A 27,134-nucleotide genomic window follows, 5' to 3' on the forward strand; every position below is an offset into this window, starting at 1 on the left:
TACCCAATACTGCTCCGACAGGTGGCGCCACGCGTCTTGCGAAACTTCTTAGTCTGACGTCTATGTTACGTGGCCGTTTACTTCGCTGTGGACGGTATGCCTTGAAGTGAAAGGAACGCAGATTTATCTGGAAGCACTGGTAACCGCGGCAGGCGTAGCCTTCTTTTCAATAATCCTCCATAGCGGGCGGTTGCTGGGCATGCGCCATGCATCGGTCTTTCTCGAGGCTTTGTTTGAATATTAGGCTGGTGATAGCGTAGTGGTAAAAGCTCGAAGCGTAACTGCGGTGGCATGGCCTGAAGATGTGGCCGTGGAGGTTAATGGTGACGACGAAGAGCAGTGGCGTAGGTAAGGACTTCTCTTTGATGCTGCATACGCTCAAGAATACCCATTGACTGCTGGATTTTCTGACGAACGGTCAAGACAATGCACGAATACTAAAGCGGCCACGTAGGACCCAAGGAAGGGTCCTGTTATTATTTTCTAAACATCATTGCAGCAGAGGGTTTCTACATTTGCGCCATCTAGAAATGAGCGACCATTGAGTTGTCGCGTGCGCATTGCCAGAGTGCTCACAGATGTCCCCTCTGAAGTTCCTGTGTGGTCTAGGGTGGGTTCCGTACCACTGCAACGAGCAACTCCTGTTTTACTTCGTACATAAGGAAACGAAATTCATTTTCCTGAGACTAGTGCGGGTTGCCGTGGTGTATCACGTCACGACCTCCTTCGTTAAAATCGCAATATTCGTCCTTGGGAGATGCACATGAGTTTGTACCAGAGCCTCGGCCCTTTTCCTGCATATGACCATATGAAAGCGGCTGGGAAGCTGCATCGAAAGATGACCCATCTCGTCAGGGTGAACTCTGGTTTTTCAAACTATGCCCTGGCAGTATCCACCGAGTACGCGTAAAAATGGCTCGTCGTGCCGTCGAAACTTTCGTCACTGTTCCGAATGTCAGAGTTAGCAACACTCCTTAGTTCTTGGCGATCATATTGGACCCTGAAAGGCCAACATAAAGCGGGTCGTTGTTTTCCTAATTTGTTGCATCAGGACTTCTCCAGGTTACAGTGGTGATATCTCTGCGGCTGGGGTTTTTGTCATAGTGCCGCTTCTGTACTTGTAAGCAGGTTCATAATCTGGCAGCCTTCCTCGCAGCCTGCGGCCAGCATAACGGCCCGGGTGGATGTTGATGTTTTCTGCATGGTGTAAGCTTCCTTGAAGTTTCGTTTGCAGTATCCTGCAGAGAAACGTACAATGAACTAGACGAGATACCCCGTGTTTTTTGATCCTGAAGGATTGAACAGCCATGGCGTCAACACGAGTTTGAAGATATTGTTGGACGAACTTATACCAAGAAAATGATAGCGGCGAGTTGTTGGACGCTGAGGACCTGCACCCCTCCCTTTCTTGTGAAGCGCATGGGCTTTTATGCATGCGTCAGCGTGCATGCCAGTATCATCACTGACGGCTTCTTTAAGCTGCACAATGCATTCCACCACTCTAGTCGCGCACACCACCCAATCAGAACAATGGAAAACATCAGAGAAGGGTCCGATCCATTCAGGCGTGACCTACACTGAACGGTAACACGTGTAACAGTTTTAGCCGGGAAGCTCTGTTCGCAACGCAAAAGATGCGCAAGACGCGTATCAAAATTACATCGGTGTTATGTAACAAATGGCAGGTGGCGGAGCGAATAAAGTCATTAACGTCAGTTTTACAATACTTGAGACATGCTGTTTGAGATAATTCAAAATTTCTAGAATCTCGCAGATACTAGAAGACGAAAGTTAGGCATTTACATGTAAGGACGAAGCCAAAATAACAACCACATAAGAATGAAATGGTTTACCTTGTACATGAAGGTAAGGAAGTACTCCATTGGGTCGAGCTGATGCTGTCGCAGACCCTCTGTGTGAGTGGAGTCGCTAAGGAGGTAAGTCTCGATGACATGTTTAACGGGTCCGTTTCTCGCTTCTTATAAGAGAAAAGTGCAAAGATTAGTGGTGGTACAAGAAATAGGGGGAAATAGCGACTTATTAGAAGTTTACGTACCTGCGAAGGGCACGCTGGTGGTTGTGCGAGATCTCGCTTCTGAAAGAGATTGTGAGTTAAATAGGTTGTCCAAGTCATCAGATGAAATAGGTAGGCTGATGCACTACTTTCATTCGGAGCTCATTGGAATAATACCTCTCGTGCGCTGATTTCATAATTCTAGAATAATATATTTGATCAAGGCAATAGGCAATGAAGCCAAGGAAGGCACAGGGAGAATCTCCTAAGCATGGCTTGGCTTAATAAGGCTGTGTCTAACGAAGGGAGGACTTTTTTATCGATTCCTGTTTTTCCCGACAAGATACTGCTGCGACGCGGCTTTTCTCAAACTTAGTCACGTGGAGTTCCTGTCTGACGTAACACAGCGGCGGCCTTTCTTGCGCGCCCTGCGCGCTCGGTTTCGATCTCCCCTAGATGGGGGCCTTCAATTTCGATTATTAAGCCTTTCGCTCCCCTCGACGGGCATAGGCATCATGAGATTTTGTGCCAAAGTAACCGATCGCGATTATACTCGTCATCAACAAAAATCTCAGCATATCAACGGAGTGAATGATGATGAGTGGGCGAAGCTGCGGAGGTTCATCGGTAAACCGTGAATCTTCCGCGAATTCTGCCCAGTGCATCATCACCGACGTGAGATCGGGCGCGTTTATACTAAGGTTCGATTAGAGTTATGACGACTTGCAGCTCACTTTAATTTTACATGTACGCTGTGAATTTTCATTGTTTAGAAAACCATTGCTTTAGAAAACATCTGGCGTCTTTCGTTAAGCAGCTGACGTCTTTTGGTTTTGCTTTAGAAACATCTGGCGTCTTTTCGTTTTGCTTTTAGAAAACATCTGGCGTCTTTCGTTGGTTTATTTCATCAATCAACGGCGTTTTGAACAAAATTTTTATTGTTTAATCACGCACAGGAGAAATCTCACCAGGCACTACCTTGGAGGTAAACAATGGCTGCTAATGGGAATGAGAGACAGAAGAAGTCGGCTTTTAGCTAACACTTACACTTCTACTAACGTTTCCTACTGGAACATGCCAAAGGCTGCTAATGGTGAATGAGAGACAGAAGAATTCGGCTTTTAGTTAACGCGCACGCTGCGAATTTTTTATTGTTCAACAACGCACAGGACAAATCTCCCACCGGCACCACCTTGGAGGTCAAGATCTGGTACTAGCGTGAAGACTGGTTACGCACTACGACGGGGACGAACGGGTGCCGCTTTAAGGAGCTTCGCCCCTAAAATGGGTCCCACATGGAACCACATGCGACTTTGTACCGGTCACAGTTGTGTTTCTTGACGCTAGATGGCCACACTTGTCTATGTTGTGCGATTTGTGCCTCGGCGTTGGTTTGATTGCCATTTTTCTTGTATTGCTATGCGGTGAAGCCACCTTCGAATTATCTTATCTTACGCAGTTAGTGAAATAAAAAAAACTCCTTTAAATTGAAATAATCGTACCATTCTATTCGGAAAAAGAAGCTCTACAAATTGAACAAAAAGCTTTTTGGTAAATTTGGTACAATTCTCTTCTTTTTTACGGTAGCGTGGAAATTTTGCTTGAACTTTTTGCTTGAACTTGGCTGTAGCGATGTTGAAGTTTTTCTTGAACGTGGCTCGACCTTGGCTGTAGCGTAGCGGAAAATTTGCTTGAACTTGGCTGTGGCGATGTTGAACTTTTGCTTGGACTTTGCTTGAACTTGGCTGTAGCGATGTTGAACATTTTCTTCAACTTGGCTCGGCCATGGCTGTACGGTTGTTGAACTTTTGCTTCAACTTGGCTTGAATATAGCTGTGTATGGTAAGGCGCGAGCAGTGCACTAGCTTTTATAACCACAAAATATGGCGTGACAGTGGTGTGACTATGGTAACGCGCACGTCATTTGTTGCACTAACTGTTACCTTATTCCATTTTAGTGGAAGTTGTGTGTACAGGAATTTACCCAATTTCTGTGGCACATACACGTTTATGATGATGATAGTTTTCTGATAGGTCACGCAAATTTCTTTGGCGCATACCTATCTGTTGGGCTAACAGTTTCCTTGTTCATTTTTAGTGGGCCAGTGGTGAGTAGTGGGATTTACCCAATTTTTGTGGCGCATACCAGTTTATGATGATGATAGTCTTTTGATATGGGGTGAACAAGGAAAGATTTTCTGAACAGATTCGCTGTTACAAAATCTGGGTATATGCAGTCTACCCAACGCGGCTTGGTGACCCAGTGTCTTGGGTCCCCAATTCTCAAGCCCCCTAATGGAGAATCAGATGTTCTTATATATTTCTTTTCCTTTTAAACTGCGCCGCCTGGAGTGACGCCCAGCGTTTCCTGCCAATTGGAGGCGTCTGATGCAAGGTGTACCTGGTGTGCCCAGTGTTACAGTGTACTAGAATGTTTACTGTACTAGTGTTCCTTGTTTTTTTTATTCCACATCACGAGTGGGTACAGAAAAGGGCTAATTTGTCGTGCGCGTCTCAAGGGCAGTTTCCACATTCAAAGAAAATTAGAAGCGTTGCATCTGCAAGTGTCGACAATGGAGAATCAGACGCCCTTAGATATTTCTTTTTCTTTTAAACTGTGACACATGGAGTGATCCCCTGCGTCTCCTACCACCCGGGGGCGTCCGATGTAAGGCGTGCCCGGTGTTCTTTGTTTTTTTCTTTCCTTCCACATCACGAGTGGGTACAGAAAAGAACCACATTGTCGTGCGCGTCTCAAGGGTAGTTTTCAAATTGAAAAAAAAATTACAAGCGTTGCGTGATAGAGAACACGCTCAAGTTTCTGCGAGATTTACTTACCACCAGCAATAAATGGTGTAAATGGGAAAATGGTGTATGCTTTTTCAGAGGGGGGCAATTCCACGTGCATTTCTTATTATCACTTTTACTGTATTCGCTTTTCGCCCACAAAGGCTGTCAGCAACGCTCAGCGCGAACCGCCCCTCATTGTTCGAGAAGCTTCGCGATTATTGTAGATCATTTTGTTAAGATTGCGCGCAAGACGCGAACACTCGAGCTTATTCTAGAGGTTGCGCAACAACCAGCGATATCGCAGGAAAGTTCGATAGCGCCTGTATAAAAGCCGACGCGCTTGATCGTTCGTCGGTTGATCGACGGTCGACGCTCTGTTCGCCGCTATCAGTGTATACCGTGTGTATTGTTGTAAATTAACTTTCCGTTTCTCGGCCACAAGCTCGGCCAAATAAAGAGTTTCATCTTGGACACGTCGCCTGCGGTCTTTGTCCAGGTCACGACCACGTGACAATATAGTAGACTTAGTCCGCATGATTTGCACCTGCCCTAGCTTTGGCGTGCCAGATAGAAGCAAACGATCCTACGAGTACTTGCTACTAAACCACGATAATGATATATATATATATATATATATATATATATATATATATATATATATATATATATATATATATATATATATATATATATATATCATTTGTGTTGATTTTTCATATTCATTGAGCTGATAAGATGACTTGCTTTTTATAACTGTTTTAAATCAAGCACGAATCTGCACAAACAGATTGTACACGCTGGGCCGCCCTATACCGCGACAACACAGTAGTGTTTAATAACATTTTGGAAATATTAGCATGAAGTTTAAAAAGTACACCCAAATTTAACCTGACCATCTTAGCATTGCACCAGCAAACGTCCCAGTCTTAGTTTGGCGTTGTAGATACGATGAGTATGGAGAACGTGCTATGAATCTAGTACCTTAAATTTTCACTTATTAAACAAAACATGTGGCTGGCAAAGCAAGGTACTTCGCAGAAGTCTACAGTATAAGTCGAGTGCCAATTTCTTTACTGTTAGATCCCTCTAATATAAAGTCTTTCTTAAGAAGAAGACCACGTTCAGTCGATGAATATATAAGGAAACCACATTGAGCTGGTTGTGTATAGTTATAAGATTATAAATGACTACGAATTTATATACTAGGTGTCGTTCCCTGTCCCCCTACTTTTCCCAGGTTAGGTGGGGGGTGGACGGAAAAGCGGGGAAGTGGCCCTTTGCTTCTCCCCTTCTGTTCGTCCAAGTAAATAGCCTACTTAAACTGTGTAAGGTCAAATTTTCATTGAAAGAATGTGGGCGATTATAACGTTAAACTACCCCGCATTGTTTCCTACCGTATAGGTCGTTACCTGTTAATGACTGGTCGAAATTTTCTGGGTCTTGCTCACAGCACCTGCTTGTAAAAGGACGCAACAAATGACGCGTAAGTGATCCACCGCGTAATTACCACCCACACATGACTGCTTAAAAAATAATAATAATGAACTATTTTCAATACGGCGTGTTGTTTGTCATTGGTTCTTCGCAATTCGTCAAAAATTTTCAATGGGCCATAAATTCGCCTCATTGTAACGCGATGTCACAAGTCTGCGAAAATTTGCGGCTTTAAAATGAAGTGTGCACAATACGCAGCACATTACCGTGCTGAATACTAACTCTTTTTTTTTAATAGCCAGGCAGTGTCTGTTCCCGCACGTAATTTAAGAAGGCTGCCCGTCAATCACATTGGCAGCGGCTGCTTATAGCTGCGGGCGTAGTGGATTCATATGTGTATAATAGATACTTTCAGTTGTAGTATAACGATGTTGAGCTGTTTTTGCGCGCGTGTACAACTCTCTGTGAACTCATCGTTGCTGACAAAGAGGTAGAGAGGCAAATAAACATTATTAGGAACAGACACAATCCTTTGCAGGTAGGCAGCCTTCTTAGTCCAGAAAACCGTGGACGCTGATCATCTCCTTGGTGAGGTAGATCAAGTGACGGGGCAAACTTGAAAGCTGGGCTTCTCAATGTGCTCAAGTCCACTGCCTTGTTACAAGCCGCCACGATCGCTGAAGGCTACCATATGACAAGCCAAGTGAAGGAGGTTAATCAGAGACTAGAGTGGGAATCTATTTTAGCTGTCCTGACTAGGCACAACTAAAATACTGGACACTTCTGCACACTCATCATCTCACAGCAGCTTGAATATGGAGCAGTGGCGATGTTATTAGTTTTCAAAGAAACCAACTGAATTTCCTGAAAAAGGAGAGCGCTTGATCGGGCTATAAAACATTAATGGTTCCCGCCCATATTTGCGTCGCTGATTACAGAAATTTCAGGCCAGACAGAACAACATAAAATCATTATATTGCTGTAATGTTATAGAGGCCCTGCTGAGCGATAGCCTCCACTGCCATTCTCGAGCGCAAGACGCACAAGCTTGGAATAGGCAGCCCGCACAGCAGCTAGCCTACAGTGCGTGGTCATTACACACGGAGGACAGTCGTCACAGCAGAATCATAGGACAAATTTATTACAAAATTATGTTATTGCTGCGTCCAAGTAAAACTTTGCCTGAATTGTTACTTTCCCAGTCTGCAGCCGACAATAACCACGGTCGGAAGTGGGGGGGCTAGCGCCCCCCTTGCCCCCTCGGTAGATACGCCTATGCATCGGTCTCGCCCTGACCGCCGCCGCGTCCCAAGGGGATTCCGACTGACGGTTGCAGAGGATGATGGGCAGACCAGGGTAAAGCCTTCTGATTGCGTGTACTAAACGGGCGAAAATAAAGCGACTTTTCTCTATTTTTCTCTCCGCAAGGAGATTAATGCAGCAAGGTGCTAACGCCATAAGAGAATGTTGAAGCCGTACTACTTCCGCAAGCAAGATTTCCAATAACCTATCTATTTAATGGAACTCACAAGGACTTCGTGGCGAATGTTATTGACGTTTGCATTGCACTTCCTCTATATTAGAGCAGAGCTGTTAAAAATGGAAGCTGAAGTGGTTTTTGTGTTCAGCAAAACTTTGTTGTTAACAAAGACCAAAATTATGTCAACGATGGCGTAATTTTTTCCGCTGTTGTGGCAGCAGGACCTTTAAAATACGCAAAATATAAGTTCGTCTTGGTCCACCCACGCGAGCGCGCGGAAAGTTTGGGCGTAGAAACGAACTAAGCGGAACTAGGTCATCGTTGGTAGCTTTGGCGGAGCCGCGTAGCACTGTCGTATCTTCCACCGTGTCCTCCGTGACTGGTTATGGCTGCATGCGATGGTGGAACTGATTGCGAAGGCCATGCTTTAACAGTGCTGATGTTGCCCTTGACCCGGCACACCGAAGATTACGCCACCGAGTTCGCACAGCATCTCAAGAAGCGCTGCGGCTGCAGCCGCCGTTTTTAGATGTGAAGCATCTTATAGCGGAGATCAATCCGGTGGCGGTGGTGTGTGGCGTGACCACCCTTACTGCGCATGCGCAAGCCTACTCCACACACCTGCTCTCCCTCCCGTCTCCCCTCCCCCTCTCCACTTCCCCTCTCCCGAACCCTTTCTCCTCACCCTCTTCTTCTCCACTTCCCCTCTACCACTTCCCTCCCTCCCCTCTCCCTCTCCACTCGCCCTCTGAAATGCGAGCTCTACATGCCGAAACGCTGCTTCGCATCGCCTCATGGTCACCTTTAGCGGGAGATGGTGTGATCCTTTGTAAAGAAATGCTATTTGCGTTCTTCCTCTTTTGCTTCGCTACCAAAAGACTTGCGCCGATTGCTCCGGCGAGGAAGCCGTCCACATCAACACTAAATTCAGTTCAAAGCGGGCGTCAAAAACCACCGACATGTTGTACGTACACGGCGTTAACCACGCAAACAATAAATCCGAAAATCTGAATCTGAAAAATAGCGTGCGTGCGGTAAACGCTACGGGGGGTCGTTTAGCGTACTCCGGGTTGCCAATGGTGGCTACTTTCCGCCCGCCAAATTGGCGAATTTGAGAGGCCCGTGGCGACCTAAAATTATGAATGGCGACATGGCGAATTTTTGGCGATTTTCAGCTAAGGTCTCCGCTGAGTTATGCATCCTAGGCACAGTGCCTTCCCAACGAATGAGCGGCACTATTCTGTATTTTTCTGGGTTTTGAGGTGCACATTACGCGCCGTTCTGTATGTCCGTCCTGTAACTCGTGTGTATCTCCTCAATTCATCTAGATGCTTCTAACTCAATTCATCTAGATTCATTAGATGCTTCAGAGCTTCGCTAAAGTTTCGCTTCTGAAGGGGCTAGATGACGGGTTGGTCGTGTGTTCCGGCCATTTGTTCCGCCAAAGCTCCAACTATTCTGAATAGCTTGGCGACCTATTCACCGCTGCAGTATCCCCTAATCGAGCTCGTATAGCGAAGATGGGCGGATACGCGGGTGTTCGTGCAATAAAAAAATATTTATTCAGGCATTTTCTACTGTTCTCGGTGGACGTGTGCAATGAAAACAATTGCTATATAACATTTTACAATGTCTACCTTGTAGCGAAGCTTATTGGAACTCTGAAGTGGGTCGTCCTCTCCGGCCCCTTCTAGTGGGTTGCCCTCTTCGGACAGAGCGCAGCTCGCGCAGAGTCGGCCCCGCCTTGACTGTCGCTGTCGTTCATCTTCGCCGAGTGTCCGCCAATAAACATCTTTATAATTTGGTGGAGAGTGCTGTGCCCTTCAAACAACTACGGTCAGCATTCAATGCCCTTGGAGCTTCGATCCCGTGCCGTGCCCTCTACCATGACTCAAGATCATCATCATCATCATCATCATCAGCCTGTCTACGCCCACTGCAGGGCAAAGGCCTCTCCCATGTTCCGCCAATCAACCCGGTCCTGTGCTTTCTGTTGCCACGTTATACCTGCAAACTTCTTAATCTCATCTACCCACCTAATTTTCTGTCTTCCCCTCACTCAAGATGCCGCCCAGCAAACGCCTCCCCCTGCACCGACATCCTGTCCCGGTGTCCCCCGCATCCGCGACCCTCCTGTTTTTCACCGGCGCGGATGGCACCGACGTCGAGGACTGGCTCGCGATTTACGAGCGTGTCAGCGTACCCAATAAATGGGACGAGGCAGGAAAACTGAGCAACTTGGTTTTCTACCTCGCGGGTGTCGCAAGCCTATGGTACAACAACCACGCATCCGATTTCGCTACGTGATCCGCTTTCAAGACCGCCATCGTCGACGTGTTTGGCCGCGCTGCGGTTCGTAAGCTCCAAGCTGAACAGCGCTTACGGGAACGAGCCCAGCAGTCCGGCGAGTCTTTCACGAGTTACATTGAAGATGTCCTGGACTTGTGCAAGAAAGCCAACTCGACCATGTCTGAAGCTGAGAAGATCCGGAACATCATGAAAGGCATCGATGACGATGCCTTCACCATGCTACTCGCCAAAAACCCTTGCACTGTGGCTGAGGTTATCACACTGTGCCAAAGCTACGAGGAGCTGCGCCGGCAGCGGCTGATGACGCGTCGACCTCCATCGCGCGACGCCGACCTCGCTGGCATGTCGGCTATTCCGGACCACTCCAGCTTGCTCGCCGAAATCAAGTCCTTCGTGCGCGAGGAGATTGCACGCCAGTTCTCTCTACTGGCCTTCGCTCACCCGCAGCCTGTTGAACAGCCGTCGACCCCACTGCTGCCTCCCCTACGCCGGGCTATTGAGCATGAAATCGCGGAGGTCATGCCGGAATACCACCAACCTCCTCGGGGGACTGCGCCGCTCAGTTACGCGCAAGTTGTAGCCAGGCCGACTCTGCGCGAGCTGCGCTCTGTCCGAAGAGGGCAACCCACTAGAAGGGGCCGGAGAGGACGACCCACTTCAGAGTTCCAATAAGCTTCGCTACAATTACTCCGGGGGCGAAAAGGGAGCCGCCTGGCGACCTAACAACTTGTCACAATGAGCGGGTCATGGTACGCCTTGAGGCGCTCCCCGTTTACAATTGACGCACTGGATTGACGCGGGTAGATATAAGTGATTATATATGAAAGGGACAGTGCGTCCGGTATCATATTAGTTCACACTGAAAGGCATAAGACTCACTAATGAACGATACCTGTAAGAATTCTGTCTTACTACTTTCAATAAACCTGTTAATCCTTTTTTTCATATGAGGGGATGTAAAGCTGTCTACAAACAACGCCTTCGCGGCTTTCGCCCAAGGTTTACCACACTTTTACCTTTGAAACGAGCGGACAGGGATGGAAGGATATCATGAGCGTTTTATCCTTTCATACTTGCGCCTCCGCGCACATCTTGCGGCTAGTCGGAGAACCAGGTGCACCAAGCACTCCCATGGTGAAGGGGCGATGCGCATGGCATTGAGAAATGTCAATATACTTTAAGGGCTTTGAATGGCACTGTATTCTACGGGGCTATACATCGGTGGAAATTCTTATTACTAGGATATGCCGCACATATCTAGAATGGCAACTTTTTTGGCGAAATTCGTAAAAAAGTGGCGACTTTTGGCTACTTTCTGCTCGTCTTTTGGCGACATTTACTCGAAAGTCAGTGGCAACCCTGAGCGTACTGCACATACGCATTTCGATCCCGCTATTCCGCTAAGCCCGCTAAACTATAACTGCCTATTATTGAGGTATTAGTCGTCTGCCCGTGTCTCTTGGGCGCACCTAACTTGTAGTTCGGCCACATAGCGTGTAGGAACACTACTACCCCGTCACTATAGTGCAGTTTGTGAAGTGACGGGCCCCCTCTTTGTAGGCACTTCCCCAATATTGCAATACAATTTCATAACTTCCGCCTGATGACATGCCAGGTGTTGGTTATGGGTGTTTTTTCGATACAGGATCATTTAGGACCATTACGGTAATGTGAAAGGCATCATTTGTGGTGAGCATAGCGGCGAGTGAATGCAACTCCCAGACGAATCCGGTGCAGCAAACTGGCGTTGCCTCGGTTCATTCTAGCCGGGAGGCGAAAAGTCATTTCCGGATCTATTTCCCGCAGGCGCCTGTATCGACCTCATCCGCCGTGCGGACAGCCCGAACTGTGAACGATGCCAAGTACATGAAACAACAGCACATATATTTTGTGACTGCCCACTTTACGTGTCACAACGTAACGCACTTGCTTTAACGTTGTCAGGAATCGGTGTGGCAACACTAAGTGAGACGGGTATTTTGTCAGCTATGTGCGACCAGACAAAGTCACCAACTGCTATCAAGGCTGTGATAGATTTTCTTAGGATCACAGAACTGGACACAAGACTATAGCGAAACCACTACGTCACGTGGTTATTGTATTATTGTATATACGCATATCTCTTTCCTCTCCCCATCATCACCCCTCATCACTCCTTTTTTCCCCTTTCCCTTTTCCCATGTGCAGAGTAGCAGGCTAGAGGGCACTAGCTCAGGCCGACCTCTCTGCCTTCAAATAAAATTCTCTCTTTGTGGTGAGCAATTATTATTAACCATCTATCACTCAAATGAGTGCACAATTACCTTAGCATGCAGCAAGTGTAGTTCTAGATGATCAAATAAATAGAAACCAGACAACACTCAAACATTGATAGCTATAAACTCCTATCAGTGATGCGCTTTAATGTGCTATGGAAACGTTGGAGCATACTAATTTTGATTGAGGATTTTAGGGACATCTTCACAACATTCAACGAGCACGCTAATTGAACCTCATACTGTTCGCGTCGAAGCATAGTGTAGATCAGCGCCGCACGAGCAGGCGGGTGCACGTTGTCCGCAAGCGCGATACGCACGATGAATCCACGTGGAGCATGTACTAGATAATTCAGTGCAGCTTTAGGACGTTGCTCACCTTACACAGTGACAGCACTGAGCTGTAGGTTCAGGTGTGCACTTAAAAAATAGCCGTGTTTTATGATTTCTTGTTCCGTGGTACTGATGCAGAGGTAACACAAGCCCCATTTATAAAAAAAAGGACTAATCGCCAATATAAAAACAGGGCTGTCACACTGCATAGAATTTTGATAGAAGTATAAAAACAGGACTGTCACATTGCATAAGATTTCGATGGAATATTAACGAGTCCTCGAAATTATTGGACACTGGATTGTGACATCAATACACCTGAAGTCATTTCGCCATTAGTTGGGCCATTATAGGATTCCTGAATAGCATAGCATGGGCGAAGATTGCTGTTCGGGCGAGTTGGTGTTCCAATGCTGCAGCATTTATTAACGCGAATTATACATACGAGAGAAGAACCACGACACATAGACAGGTAGGCGAAAATTAGCGCCAAGCAGTCTCTTCGCGCCTGTCATGGCACTTTTTTATATTTGACGCGGTAAGGTTAGCAAGACGTCATAAGACACGCTAACTAAAGGAGAAAGCACAGCCCGCCGCTCCTTACGTCCACAAAAGTATATGAGGCCGGTGAATACATGCTGTTTTGATTGACATTAGAACCCTGCACGTCGCTCACGACCCGCCGGCTTCTCCTATTCTCACTGTGCACTCAAGAAAAAAGAGTCAAAAGAGGGTCATGGAACTGTGACTCGCTTCGGGTGTCCATCTGACCCCTTTTGGAAGGTACAGGCAGAGAAAAAGAGTTCGCATTTGGGAAGGAGTCACTGGACCCTCCTGAAGCGCGTTTCGATTGTCTTCGGTATACGGAAGAGCCGCCGTATACGCCATACACATCGCACGCTCGCCCTCCCTTTGGCGCCGTTGTGGCGCCTTGCTCGGCAACGCAGACGGGGTTGGCGCCTGGGTGGCGCGCCGCTCTCCTCTCTCAGTCCTCTCAGTCTCCTGGTCTATTGGAATGTGTTGCGTGGTTGCGTAGGTTGCGCGTCTTCGGTGGTGTTGACGCCGGCTCGAGCCGTGCACGAAGTGACGCTTGGAGGGCGGAATATTCATGGAGCTGCAGACACCGACAACGGGCGCCAGTTAACGGTGAGTGTACTGCTTTCCTAGGTACTATTTATACAGCTTCAGCTGGGCGTCTGCAGCAGCTCTGCGGAACCTGCCAGCCATTTCCAACAGTAGCCTGTATCCGCGGGGCTGTTGCTGATGCCCAACTAAAGCTGTCAGGTAACGAGTTGCCACCGTTATGCGTGTTGCTGTACAAGCTCCCGTAAAGTGAGCGATGGAAACAATAATCGAGGGTCATTTCTTGCTGATCGCACGTCGTGTCTGCACTACTGAAGGTGCAAGATGTCGTTTTGAGATGCACTTTAGTCTACTTCATAATAATATTTCCATCGACCTTAAGTGTGCAGCGTGCTTCCACGAGTGGGAACGTGAAAAAAAAAGCCTGTGTACAGAACGCTCAGACGCACTATAAGTAATGGTTTTTGTTGGCTTAAAAGCGGTAGTTTGAGGCGCAGATATAGTACGGCGGCTTCCAGAACGTACGCGGTAGTCATTCAAGTTGGACACGCCTCGCCGGTAAAATGAAAAAGCTCTAGACTTTCGAAGGCGCGCGTTGTTGCGGCCGCCGGCGTGCACTCTTTTCCCTCGTTTCTGTTTGCTGTTTTCCTGGTTTGCATACACTGCGATGACGTTGGGCGCTATAACAGAACCGAGTGAGTGTACGCGATTGGGGGAGTTATGTGCGCTAATTCTAGCATATGACATGTATGATCTCGACGTAGACGGCGTACGCACGCGCTGGGTGTCGTTCGGGCCCTAGTACTCGCGTCTGTTTATCTGAGTATTTAAGGATGGTTTACATTTGTAAAACATGCGGTCAATAACCGCTCACGGCATGCCCATTGCTGCCGGAGGATGTGCTTTGTTGTTTTGTTGTTAGCCTTTATTTTGTCTTGTGTTATTGTGTAGGTTTTGCAAACCTTTACTGCAATTTCATTTTTTCTCATCATAATATCACGTTCTGCTTTTCAGATATCGTTTTTCATGGTGCTCACGCTGGACAGGAGCGACAACCTAGCAAGCCACAAGTCTGATGCCTCAAGCCGTCACCACTTTTTGATTTATTCTTAATCACAAGGAATAAATATGGAAACATGATGGCGATTTCTGCTGTTCATTTAGCACGATATGACACTGTGCACATCACAGTCACACATTTTAGTTGGCTATACTCATAGAAGCATGTATATGAGGAATACCCAAAATCTTAATTGGGAATCACAGACCATCTTTTCGCGCTTTCTATATAACTTTGCGGGAAAATATGTGTTGTTTTGACGAGTTTTATTAAAGTAATGCTAAAACTGAACTATTCTTTTTTTACAGTTGCTGGGCAGGACGGCAAGTATTATTGGACTTGCTTAAAATGAATACTCCACTATTTTCAACAGTAGTCGCGCAAAAGTAGAGCAAGGATCAAATGAGTAGCTTAAAATACTTGTGGAGTCGCTTGATGCTTCGGTGTGGGTCCCTTGACCCCCCTAAGAGCGTTACCGGCAAGAGTCATCTGACTCCCTACAAGTGGTAACGTGATCCTCCCGATGAGAGTCTTTGCACCCTTCCTAGAGGATCAGGGGACTCTCCTAGAGCGTGACTATTTAAATAGTCACCGTGACTATTTAAAGAGAGTCGTATACGTGGCAAGTCAGAACTCTCCGAAAAGAGTCACGCATACTCTTTTTTTTTCTTAGAGTGTGGCACTCTGCTCTGGTTCTTTCCACAGGAAACAATTCTATGTCACTAGTCAGCGGTTTAATGCCGTTTGTCGCGCATTCACAGTGCCCCAATATGCAATCACGTTGGTGGTTAGCTGATTAAAAAAGTGACAGTTTCGCCGCAACGGCGAAGCAATGAATGCGATAGCAAAAAATTGGAATGTACCGCGAAGAACGGAAAGCAGATCGAAATTGCCAGCGCGTCGCTCGATCCCGAAGGACGCACGAAAAGAACGCACACAGGGCGAGCGCGAAATATCATGAGTCACAGCTCGATACCTGAAGCGCACTGCTGAAACATAAAGCAGGACGCACGAAACGAACGCACAGGTACACACAGAACGAGCGCGAACTAAATGTCGCAATTGTTACTTATTTCTGTTTGAACAGCGCGCTCTTTTTGCAAACGCAGCCGCTGCAGCGAGTGAAGTGACCTTCGTACGCTCTGTGACTTCAGCGCGGACATCGAGGGGAAAGCGCAAGACATACAACCCCTGCCTGCTCCCCTTTTTTTCTTGAGATTAGCGTACGAAGGCGACCACGCCCTGTAGGGCGCAGAGCATCGGCGTTCGCATGAGCGGGGCGACGACCTTCAAAGCGCGCCCAGCGCCCAACGCCCAGCGCGCACATCGCGCCATCTCGCTGCTAATGAAGAAACGCTTATAAGCGCCTGCCGTCTCTGAGTCTGGCCAGCGGTAAAGGGTGTGTATATAACGCTCGCCGTTAGCTACCTGCGGGATCTGCGTTTCGTGGCGTAGTCGTGCGACAGAGAGAAAGACAGACAGACCAGAATTTCTGCATTTAAGTCCCCCAAGAAAAAATATTGTCTTTAAAAATAAAAAAAAGCGTTTCGTGGCGTAGTGGTTACCGCCACGCGCTGCGGAGCGAGGGGTCCCTGGTTCGATTCCGCGCTTCGGAAGCATTTTTCTGAATTATTCTTTGGGGTTTATATATATATATGTATACATATTTATACATATACGGTGCATGAGTGTGGCGGCGACGGGGACGGGCAAAAATCAGCCGAGACTGTCCATATAATTGCTATCGCAATAAAAACGCCAGGCGTGTGCGGATAGCGCACCACGGCCACAGCGAAAGCTGGAAGAGCAGCATTTCTAGAGCCCGTTATAAACTCTCTTGTGGCTACTAATACAAGCACAGACGCTCATTTTTTTAACCTGAACGCGCGAGCGTCCACCGGCGAGTTGATAAGCGCCGCCGCACAACTGAGCGCAGCCAAGGTAAATGTAAATGGTAGCGAAGCTTCCATAGAAGCCCATACGTTCAGAAAATGGCTGCTCATCAGCTGCTCATGGGGCTTGGCGCCATCTGTGTGAGGAGGGAACACTTCCGGCGGAACAAAAAATAAAGCGGATGTGACGCAATATCCGGTAAAAAAGTGACGTCATTTTGTTGGCACTAGCGCGAAATTTGACCTCAAAATATTTTTCCTAGGCCCCTGATCACTAAGGACTCGCGCTACAGCGAGCCGGCAAGCCCTTGGCGAATGCGCTTGAAGCCAACGCTAGCTAAACCAGTATCGACCCGTGAATAAACAGCCGTGTTTAAGTGTACCTTCGTGGAATTCGCCTTGGTTTTACCAGGAAACTTTATTCTCTGAGCTTTTATTCTGCGTTCGTGTGATCTTCCACAGCGTGAATAACGTAGGCAGCAGCGTACATCTCATATTTGCAGCGTTGCTTATTTGCTTCGCACATGCGCAGGGGACTTAAAGAGCGCATTGCATGCGTGCTTCAGTTCTAACGAGAAGAAATGACGCCTGGTCACGCCAAAATAATGATATTTCAGTTTTATTCAATGGTCACAATAAAGCAATTTAACACACCCTACACAATGAGCAACAATGTCATAAGTACAAAAGGTGCGTACACTACGTGCACTATGTTTTGCCTTTTGTTCCGATAAATTAACCTTACGTGTAACGTATCAAGACATGCGAATTGTAGCGATCGTAGCGCGACAGATAACTTAGCGATCTGCTCACCGATAACCGGAAATATAGTAGGCACCGCATGTTCACGAAGGAAACCGGGCAGCAGGAATACTGATCCATGAAAATCCAGCAAGCACACTACTCCGAACCGTTGCCCCGGTGTCTTATCTAGAAGAGAGGGCTCGCCAGGCGTACGCGTGTTGCTATTGCATCCTTGGAACACCACATCGTTTCCGCTAGTACCGAGGAAAGCGTTCGGCGTGAAATGTTAGCCGCCTCGTGCCGTTGTCCGTTGAACACCGTAGCCAACACGTTCACCAATGATGAAACGCACATCGCAACTTCGCGCACACAAAAATCAAATTCTCACCACAATAATTCACAGCACGCATGCAAGTGCGAAACACCAGCACACCTGAGGGGGTGTGTCGCCGCAGGACGAACTTTACGCGCGCCTTTCCGAACACTACAAGGACTGCGTCGCAGAGCAATGGCATGTGTCATTCTTTAGAGGGCGCTAATAAGAAGATTTTTGATAATGCATATACATTTTCATGAATTCTTTGTACACTGGATCTAAATAAATGTTATTCTGAAATAAATCTCGGTCATAAAATATAAATATTATTTTGTTGTTGAATGAAATTAGGTTTTTTGTTATTAGTGTTTGTTCCCACCACACCTAGTCGCGCTTCAATCGCTACTCCCATAACTCCCCATGCTGATGTCGCTGACAATAGGATCTGAACCGCTTTTCGCCCGAAGCTTCGCGACCTATTTGGATAGACCTTGGCGCAGCGACGAAAGGAACGAGAATACGCGCATGCGCGCTAAGAGCAGTCCTGTGCAGCTGTCATCCACTAGGCTTTTACGGGAACCGGACACCACTAAAGTCCCTCTATCTTTGAAAAGTAGCGAAAGGTCTTGATCTAGCCGCTGCGCCTTGCGATAGGTCGGTTGGCGACACGTGACCGTTTCGCCTTCGCGCCCGCCCAAAGGGTCCAGCGGCGGCAGCGCTGTGCCGGCGATCGGTACGGATCACTGTGTTTTCAAAGCGTGGAGTGGGGCGATTTTAGCAAGTAGAGAGTACTTCACGCGCCTCTGTCACATTGTTGTTGCAAACTAGAAGCGTTTATGTACCTGAAGTTGAGTGGACGCGGGAATTCCGCGTTTGAATTTAATGTTTGGAAAGTGACGTGCTAGTATGTCGGGTCCTCTACGCCTTCGGTTGGCTCCCCGCGCGGAGGACAGAAAAAAGCTTTTCTTCTTGTTTTTCGTTCCTCGCGGTGACAAAAATATATGCTGAAGGAAGGCCCAACAAAATCAGTCGCAAGGAATTTGTGCCCACAGAAAACACCCGGATATGCGAAGTAAGTGATTTTGTAATGGTTATAACTTCAAGCAGCCTTTCGCCTGGCCGGCGTGCTTTTGTTCGTGCATATGCTTGAGCATTATCTCAGCAACGTTGTTATTGCTTCGGCATTCTTTATGTTGTAGATTTGTGCGCAGTAGTCGATGGAGGGTCACACCCCGTATCTCTAACATTAAATTCCTCGGAACCCAATAAAGCTGCCTTTGTTTTTCTCACCGAGGTGGCTTCAACACTACAAGCTCACAGGAAAATGAGCATTTGGGACTAGTTTTTTGCCACACCTTGCCGTGTTTTGAGCATTCCGCGTGATGTTTTCCCCAGAGGACCAGAATGCTTTTGACATGTTCGAATAAATACATAATACTGCAAGACACTGGGAGGAAAAGACTGAAACCATATAAGCCGTACCGAACATCTTTGCTGATTTGCCAAGGCAAAAGGAACGGAAGCCACCCTGCAAGCGAATGAGGGGGAATCAGTGCTCACAACAAAACTACCAAAGAAAAAAATTCGGCAGATCCCACGCACTGTGGGAATCGATATAATGCGAAGCAGCCAGCAAAAAGCTGCATACATCGCTTTGTTTATTTTTGATCCAAATGAAATCATTCATGCCATGGCATCTAGTTCACCATATATCGCATGTTTGCCATGCACGCGTGCATGCACAATGTGGTACATACCATGTCACTGAAACGTATATTCTGGTATATACACTGCATGACCGGTCATTTATGTTCATCACGCACTCCTGTCATGCCATACCGAATTTTGGGATATATCCAGTTATCTAAACGGCCGTAAGCGCACCATGACAGTGTCATGTAAATCATACCGTACATGACATGCATAACATAATTCGCATGTTAGGACCTGTCATTTATGTTCGTCGTACAGTCACATCGCACAATACCAATTTTGGTGGATATCAAACGAGCGAAATGGCCGTGAGTCCACAATGAGCGTGGCATGTAAATCATGACACACATGACATGCATGTCATGGCTTTCATGTTACCACCTTTCATTTATGTTCGTCATACATTCGCGTCACGCAATGCCAATTTTGGTGTATATCAAGCTAGCGAAACGGCCGCGATCGAACGATGAGCGTGGCATGTAAATCATGCCGTAAATGATATGCATATCATAAATTTATACCACCTGTCATACATATTTGTCATACAGTAACGTTGTGCAATACCAATTTTGGTGTATATCAAGCGAGCGAAACGGCCCTTAGAGCATCATGAGCGTGGCATGTAAATAATGTTGCACATGACTTGCCTCTCACGATTTTCATGTTACCACCTCTCATGAACATACGTTCGTTCAACAGGCGCGTCGCACAATAACAATTTTTGCGCACATCAAGCTAGTGAAACGTCCGCGAGTGCACCATGAGCGGGCATGTAAATCATGACATGCATGTCATGGTTTTCATATTACACCTGTTATTCATGTTCATGATACAGTCCACATCGCGCAATACCAATTTTGGTGCATATCAATCTAGCGAAACGGGCACGAGCGCACAATGAGCGTACCATTTAAATCATGTTCTACATGACACTCATGTCAATGATTTTCATGTTACCACCTCTCATTTACGTTCGTCATGCAGTCCGCGTCGTGCAATACAATTTTGGTGTATATTAAGCCCGCTAAACGGCCGCGAATGCACCATGAGCGTGACATGTAAATCATGCTGTAAGTACATGACATTCATGTCATGGTTTTCATGTTACCACCTGTTATTCTGTTTCTTCATACAGTCACATCGAGCAATACCAATTTTGGTGTATATCAACCTAGCGAAACGGCCGCGAGTGCGTCATGAGCGTGGCATGTAATCATGACGTGCATGACATGCATGTCATGATTTCATGTTACCACGTGTCAGGTATGTTCGTCATGTCGAAATGTCCGTCATACCAGTTTTCGATATATCCATTCATTTAACGGCCACGAGCGCCCCGAGACCATGTCACGTAAATCATGCCGCACATGACATGCGTGTCTGATTGCGCGTTAGGACCTGTCATTAATGTTCGCCATGAATTCTTGTCACGTCATACCAGTTTTGGTATATATAAAATTCACGGAATGGCCGCAAGAGCCCCAAGGCCGTGGAATGGAAATCATGCTGTTCATGACATGCATGTCATGATTCTCATGTTATGACCTGTCATTTATGTTCGCAATACGGTCATGTTATTCTATACCAATTTTGGTATACATCCGATTAACTGAACGGCCAGGAGAGCACAAAGTCGTAGGCGGCTAGATAGATAGATAGATAGATAGATAGATAGATAGATAGATAGATAGATAGATAGATAGATAGATAGATAGATAGATAGATAGATAGATAGATAGATAGATAGATAGATAGATACGCTCAAACTCGCAGAAGTTCGCTAAGAAATGCTTCGCATTTAATTAAAAATTGTTAGGAATTCATGCAATAAAACCCAGTTTTTCAATAAGTACTCTTTTGTTCTCTTGCATCTCTACAAAAAGACACCTAACGCAGCTTTTCTGGTTGCAGTCTGGTTTTAGGGGCTGTACGTGTATACATACCTCAAATTTATTTGAAATTGCATTGCGTAACATTGCAACGTACCTTTATATCTGCGGGACATGGAGACAGCGGGAGTATTAAAAGGGGGACGGCTTTGGATAAATCCACGTTGTTAAAAACAGTTAAACATTAAAATGGGGGAGACACTAGTGGGCATACTGTATTTCCTAGGTCTTGAAAGGTACTCAAGTTGCTGATATTCCCCAAATGCGGTGCAACTGCATTTGTGGAATATCCCATCTTCTCCTAAGTAAACATCTTAGAGTATAAACAAAATAAGATTGGTTAAAAATACCGTGTAACCGTGGGAAGACTTCCGAACACTGACAAACACAGTCAACCCAATAATAGCGCGTATTTTGCGCTACACAATACAAGAGCGCTAGGTGCCCGACGAAGTTTCCGATGAAGTTACCTGCCTATTTTATTCGAGCTAGAAAACAAGCACTTTTAACTCACCCAAACACCACCTGTTCTTCTAGTTACGATGAATGTCAAAATATGCAAAGAAAAAAAATAAATGCCCTGCATGACAGCTGCTGTGGGGAACCCACTCGGAACCTGTTTCGGAAACGCACGCGTTTTATTTCAATATTTAACGTGCTCCGTGCTCGTTAAAGTTATTGTCCCTGTAGTTTGATAACTGATGAGCATCTTAAGCCACAAATATTAATAATTTAACGGTTCAAGCGAGCCCCGAGTTCGGTTTCAGGCGCCCGCAATATGCACGGGAGCGAGCGGCGCGTCATCTGCTATCGCTGCTCAGTGGACCCCTCGAGAGGGCGCGCGTGTAGTTGTCGCTACATTTATACATATAGGGACCTTAGACACCACGCCCGCTTCTTTTGAGCACCGTTATCGTAATTCTTTTTTGCTTTTATGAACGATGCCATCAAGGTATAAAGAAAAGTTCAAGTGGTCGTGCTTCAGGTGGATGGGATGTGATTACACCCGATAATTATACTACGTGCGTATGAGCATTTCTACGCCGGAGCTGTTAAGCTTTTCGTTATGTCGTGCAGAGTCGACAAGAAACTCTCATCAGCTCTGGCTCTCTTCCGCCTCTTTTTTATGGTCTTAATCTTCGTGCTTAGTCCAGCCAATTAAGCCAAGCTGGGTCAAGATCCAACGAATAAACCATGCCATGTATATCATACTAATTAGTCAGGCTAATTAAATTCTTGTTAATTGGTACCGTGTTAATTACGACCTTATTGATTAAAGTCTTGCTTATTAAGTTGGAACCACGCTAATTAAGACCTTTCTAAAGAGAACCACGTTAGTTGAGAACTTCCTAATGAAGATCATGGTAATTTATGCATTGCTAGTTATCACCATGTTAATTAAGATCTTTCTAATAACCTAGGTCAGCCGCAAGCTCCGCTGTCATTCCAGCCGCGCACCACTAGCGCAAGCTGCCGACATTTTTTGTCCGTTATCGCCTTTTGTTCTCCTTTCTAAACGCCGCTGAGAAAAGATTATGAAGTGTCACGTGGAACCCCCTTTTTTCTGTATTTGCGGAAAGATGTGAATGGCTAAGCGAAATATTCCGATCAGATGTCGTTGCTATTGCTCTTCGCTGTTATAACGCCTTTCATCCACCTTCTCCGGAAGCGCTTCGCGTAGAATCAAGGATGCCGCCTCGGCTGCGAGAGGAAATTAGAGTAAAGCGGGCATGGTATCCGGTTATCGTAAAAGCCTAGCAGACGACAGCTGCCCAGGATTACTCATGGCGCGCATGCGCGTATTCTCATTCATTTCGTCGATGCGCTCCGTTGTGCGGCACTTATCAACTCGCCGGTCGACGCTCGCGCGTTCAGGTAAAAAGATGGGCGTCTGTACACTAGCAACGTATCCACTACGCCACAAATCATAATTTTAACACGAAAGTGTTTTATGCCGGGGTCCACCAAGTACATCCGTCACGGATATGACGTTGATAAAATGAACGTCAACGGGTGAGAAAGAAAAAAACTAAGAAAAAAATACCCCGCTGGAATCGAACCCACGACGTTGCGGCCGCGACGGCAAGCGCCCGACCCCCTACCGACCAAGCTAACTCGGAGATGGTAGACACGGCGCGAACGCGCCTTATATCTTTCACACATTCTCTTTCGCGGCGGGCGGAGCGGGGCGGTGCCGCCGTCTGTGAGATGTGAAAAGAAGTACTGCTCCACGATCGACACTTACTAGCGCTTACTCCGAGATGGCGCGCGATATCTGAGGTCATGGTTAAAGCGTCTCGATACCAGAGAGGTAGACTGGCCGCGCTGGCGTCGCCGAGACACCCTTGACGCAGTTACGTTCTTTGCCTTTGGCTTCGTGTTAGTGTGCGTCGCTTATCGGAGTCGTGCAGATTCCACGTGCACCAACGGGATTTCTCCGCCGCCGACTGCTTCAGTTGCGAGAGCACCGACTAACAAAACTGCTGCAATATGCGTTGCAGAAAGGACGCGATTTCGACGGGCGAATGTCGTGCCTTGGTGGAGCGAGAGCAGCGCCTGCGAGACAGAGGCCAGCGGGACGCACGCGTTTGCGGCTCCGGCTACGAACCTCTACGTCCTGTGTTGCTGAAGCGCTGTGTGTGTTAGTGTATGCATGAGCACAGGCGTCGGCTATACATACTAGAAAGTGCACACCGTGCCGTTTCTCTCCTTAATTGACGACGCTTTGAAAAAGTGCATAGCGAGTGCCAGTGTTGATTATGAGTTTGCTGATATCCTTACGCGGATTCACGATTCGCTGTGTCCAAATATATGTTCACACCGTCAGCTACCACAACGGTTTAATCATGATCATGGGCGTTAGTCGCCGCGATAGAGACATGCTGTCAACATGGGTGCATCCACGTCAAACGGTGCTATAGCTGCCAAACACGAATAGACATTGTACAAGCTCTCATATATCACTACACAATAAGCACTACTTCTGTGAAGACACGTTTCACTTTCGTGTTATACCGATTCCTATGACGGAGGGATCAGCCATGTTTTTTTTTGTGAAGTTGGGAAACACCCACCACGACATAATTCGCCATTCTGCGGAGAAGTGAGGTACCATCTGTAAGGCATCATGTGCACTTTGTTGATGCGACGGTTGATAACGATGAAGAATTATGGCTGAGCCGTTTGTAATGGGTTGGAAGCTTTAATAGACCCACTAGTTACGTTATTCGCATTGTGTGACGCCCCGTCGTTATTGAACACCCCCGACACGCGTTATAACATACGCTAACGTGAGAAAGATATAAAAAGAGGGAATTAACTTTATTGAGAGCCTGACGAAATGGATCATGGGAGCCTTATGAGCTTCCATGGCAACCAATAGAAGTGCACTGCGATGAACCCACTACGCTATAAATCATAATTTTTGTGAAGAAGGGAAGCAGCCACTGAGCAATTTTTCGTGATTCAGCGGAGAACCATGGTACCCGCTAAATACCCGTAAGACATTATGTTCAGTTTATCGATGATGTGGAATTAATGGCAGATCCCTTTGTAATGCGTTGGAAGCATTCAACAATCCTCCCGGGGCGCAATTCGCGTTGTGTTATGCCTGGCCACATAGTTCGCGTTGTGTGACTTCTGGTTGTTATTTTACTCTTCTACCACACTATATTACATATTTTAATGTGGTTCCTTCCCGACATGAAGCCTGTAAAGGGTCATTTTGCAAAGCATTTTGAAGCACTGGCATGGCTCTGCTTTTTCTCGTACACGAGTGAATGTGCAAAAGTTTCATAGAGTATTCGCTGTTTTTGTGTGGGGGTCAACTTGGGAAAGACGCAGTAGATCGAATCTGTTCAGACGAGTTAAAGCCGGGGGACTTAGCTTGTCGCATCTATTTGTCCGGCAGCTAGTTCATCGCTTTCTCTTCTTTCGGGACGTGCGAGATCCTTTTCTGCGAACAGTGTGCCAGCTACGCCTTTGTCGCGTGCTACCTAGCTTTGTTGTTAGCACTGCAAACATGCCTGCAGCCACGCGACGCTTTTTTAAGGAAGTTGTGGACAACATCCATTTTCTGTCAGTGAGGTTCTCAATGAATATCTCTTTACAGTCACTCGAAAGAAATTATATAAAGACATATGTGGTACAATTTTTCCAGTGCCTACGTATAGATCAATAAACAGTGGAGACGAAGGAAAAGATGTACTCAAACGACTGAAGAAAATGCAAATTCATTCAGGGGCGAAAACATTCTTTTTTAAATTACATTCGGGTACTTTATCAGTGCGGACCTTCTTGGAAGAACGGGGCTTTTACATGCCGTGAGGTTCTCATTGTTTTATCTGTAGAAAACCGCAGACAATAGATCACGTATATTTTCACTGTTGGGAAGGGACCTACTTCTGACATGTTTTACAGAGAACACTGAAGAAAGAGTTTCCTCTGCGTCCACTTGGAATCAGGTTTTTGCAGATAGAAAACGAGGATGGGAGGCCTTTTAACCTTATTATGCTTCTTGGCCTCCACTGCTTATGGCGGGCGAGAATGGCCGGATTTCACTGCGACCCTGACAGGCGACCTGCACGTGTGCTTTTTCGTGAGAGCATTGTTCAATTCATAGATGTGCTCCAACAACAAGACTTTGTTCCTGACTGGCTGGCCAGGGTTGAACCTCTGGCATACCTTAAGGAATTTTAAAGAAAGCCAGTCCCGTAATTTACTTCTTATTTTTATTGTTTTCATCTTGACGCATTCTTGTAGCATTGTGTATTACTGTAAGTGGTGTCTGTTATTGATGTACATGTGACGTTAATAAATCGGCAATAAAGATAAAAAACCGGCATGACTCTGAAGTAGAACACCGGGCTCCTACGCAGAGGGCTCAGGTTCGAACCTCGTTCCATATGCTGGATATTTTCTCTTATTACTTTTCTTTTTCGAGCGATGGTGGTTACGGACGCCGGCAGCGGCGGCAGCGGCGGACAACTACGGCGCCATAAACAGCCCTTGTTGTGTTCTCATAATAGCTCTCGCTGTAAAAGCGGATGAAGGATTTGGAACAGCCACATATAATGTTCTTTAGCACTTAGGTGTCTTGTTGCTTTTACAGCTTGTGTTTGACAACAAGGTGTTTGCACATATGTGCTCATTGAATTCAGGTGACCCAGCAGTTATCACCCGTGTCTGTACGAATCGTGCGCTCTGATTTTGGTAATTATATTGGTTAGTGAATAAATAATAGCTTCACACTGAATAGTAGAACACATAAACTACGGCTCTTTTCGATGTGAGAAGTGAGATGGCAGAGCAAGCAATACCCAAGTGCCTATATGTGTGAACATCAACAATAAGTACGGCGGTATGTGCACAGTGACAGTCCTATGCATTACAATATTTTCAAAAAGTTTTTTGTTAAAATGGAAAAGGACATTACTTATAATATTACGGCAAACACTCCCTGTCGATGTGGGAATTCGTGATATTCTGTGGGGAATTCCGTTCTGTAAATCCATTCGGTCATTCACTGGTTCTATGCTGTGCGTTGAGTTAACGAAGCCCACCTGAAAGGCAAGAAATTCCAGGCGTCATTCTAGTGTGCAAACGAAAGAAGGTGAATTTTTTTCGAGGGGCTCGATTCTTTGTTAGACGCAACCAAATGAATGCAACAGATAAGCAATGCAACATAAAAGAGTCACCGTTTCCTTTGGTGGGATGCGAACCAACATGAGGTTGTGGATGCACCGACGAAAAGAGTGGCTTTTCGCCCACCTTAGTTCATTTCAATTTACGTTACACTTAAGATAGTACAGTTAAAGACAAC

At 46.4% G+C, this 27,134-nt stretch overlaps 1 protein-coding gene across 1 annotated transcript in view; it reads right to left on the minus strand.

The window, feature by feature from the left end:
* LOC119395686 (uncharacterized) overlaps positions 1–27,134 on the minus strand; it is a 299,084-nt gene that overhangs the window by 195,793 nt on the left and 76,157 nt on the right. Inside the window, exons 4-6 of the mRNA XM_037662688.2 lie at positions 26,748–26,874; positions 2,057–2,095; positions 1,854–1,978 (exon numbers count right to left, since the gene is read on the minus strand). Of these exons, the coding sequence (XP_037518616.1) occupies positions 1,854–1,978; positions 2,057–2,095; positions 26,748–26,874 (291 nt within the window). The remainder of the gene's footprint in view (positions 1–1,853; positions 1,979–2,056; positions 2,096–26,747; positions 26,875–27,134) is intronic.

This window comes from Rhipicephalus sanguineus, chromosome 6 (assembly GCF_013339695.2).
Source record: "Rhipicephalus sanguineus isolate Rsan-2018 chromosome 6, BIME_Rsan_1.4, whole genome shotgun sequence".
Classification (NCBI taxonomy): Eukaryota; Metazoa; Arthropoda; class Arachnida; order Ixodida; family Ixodidae; genus Rhipicephalus; species Rhipicephalus sanguineus.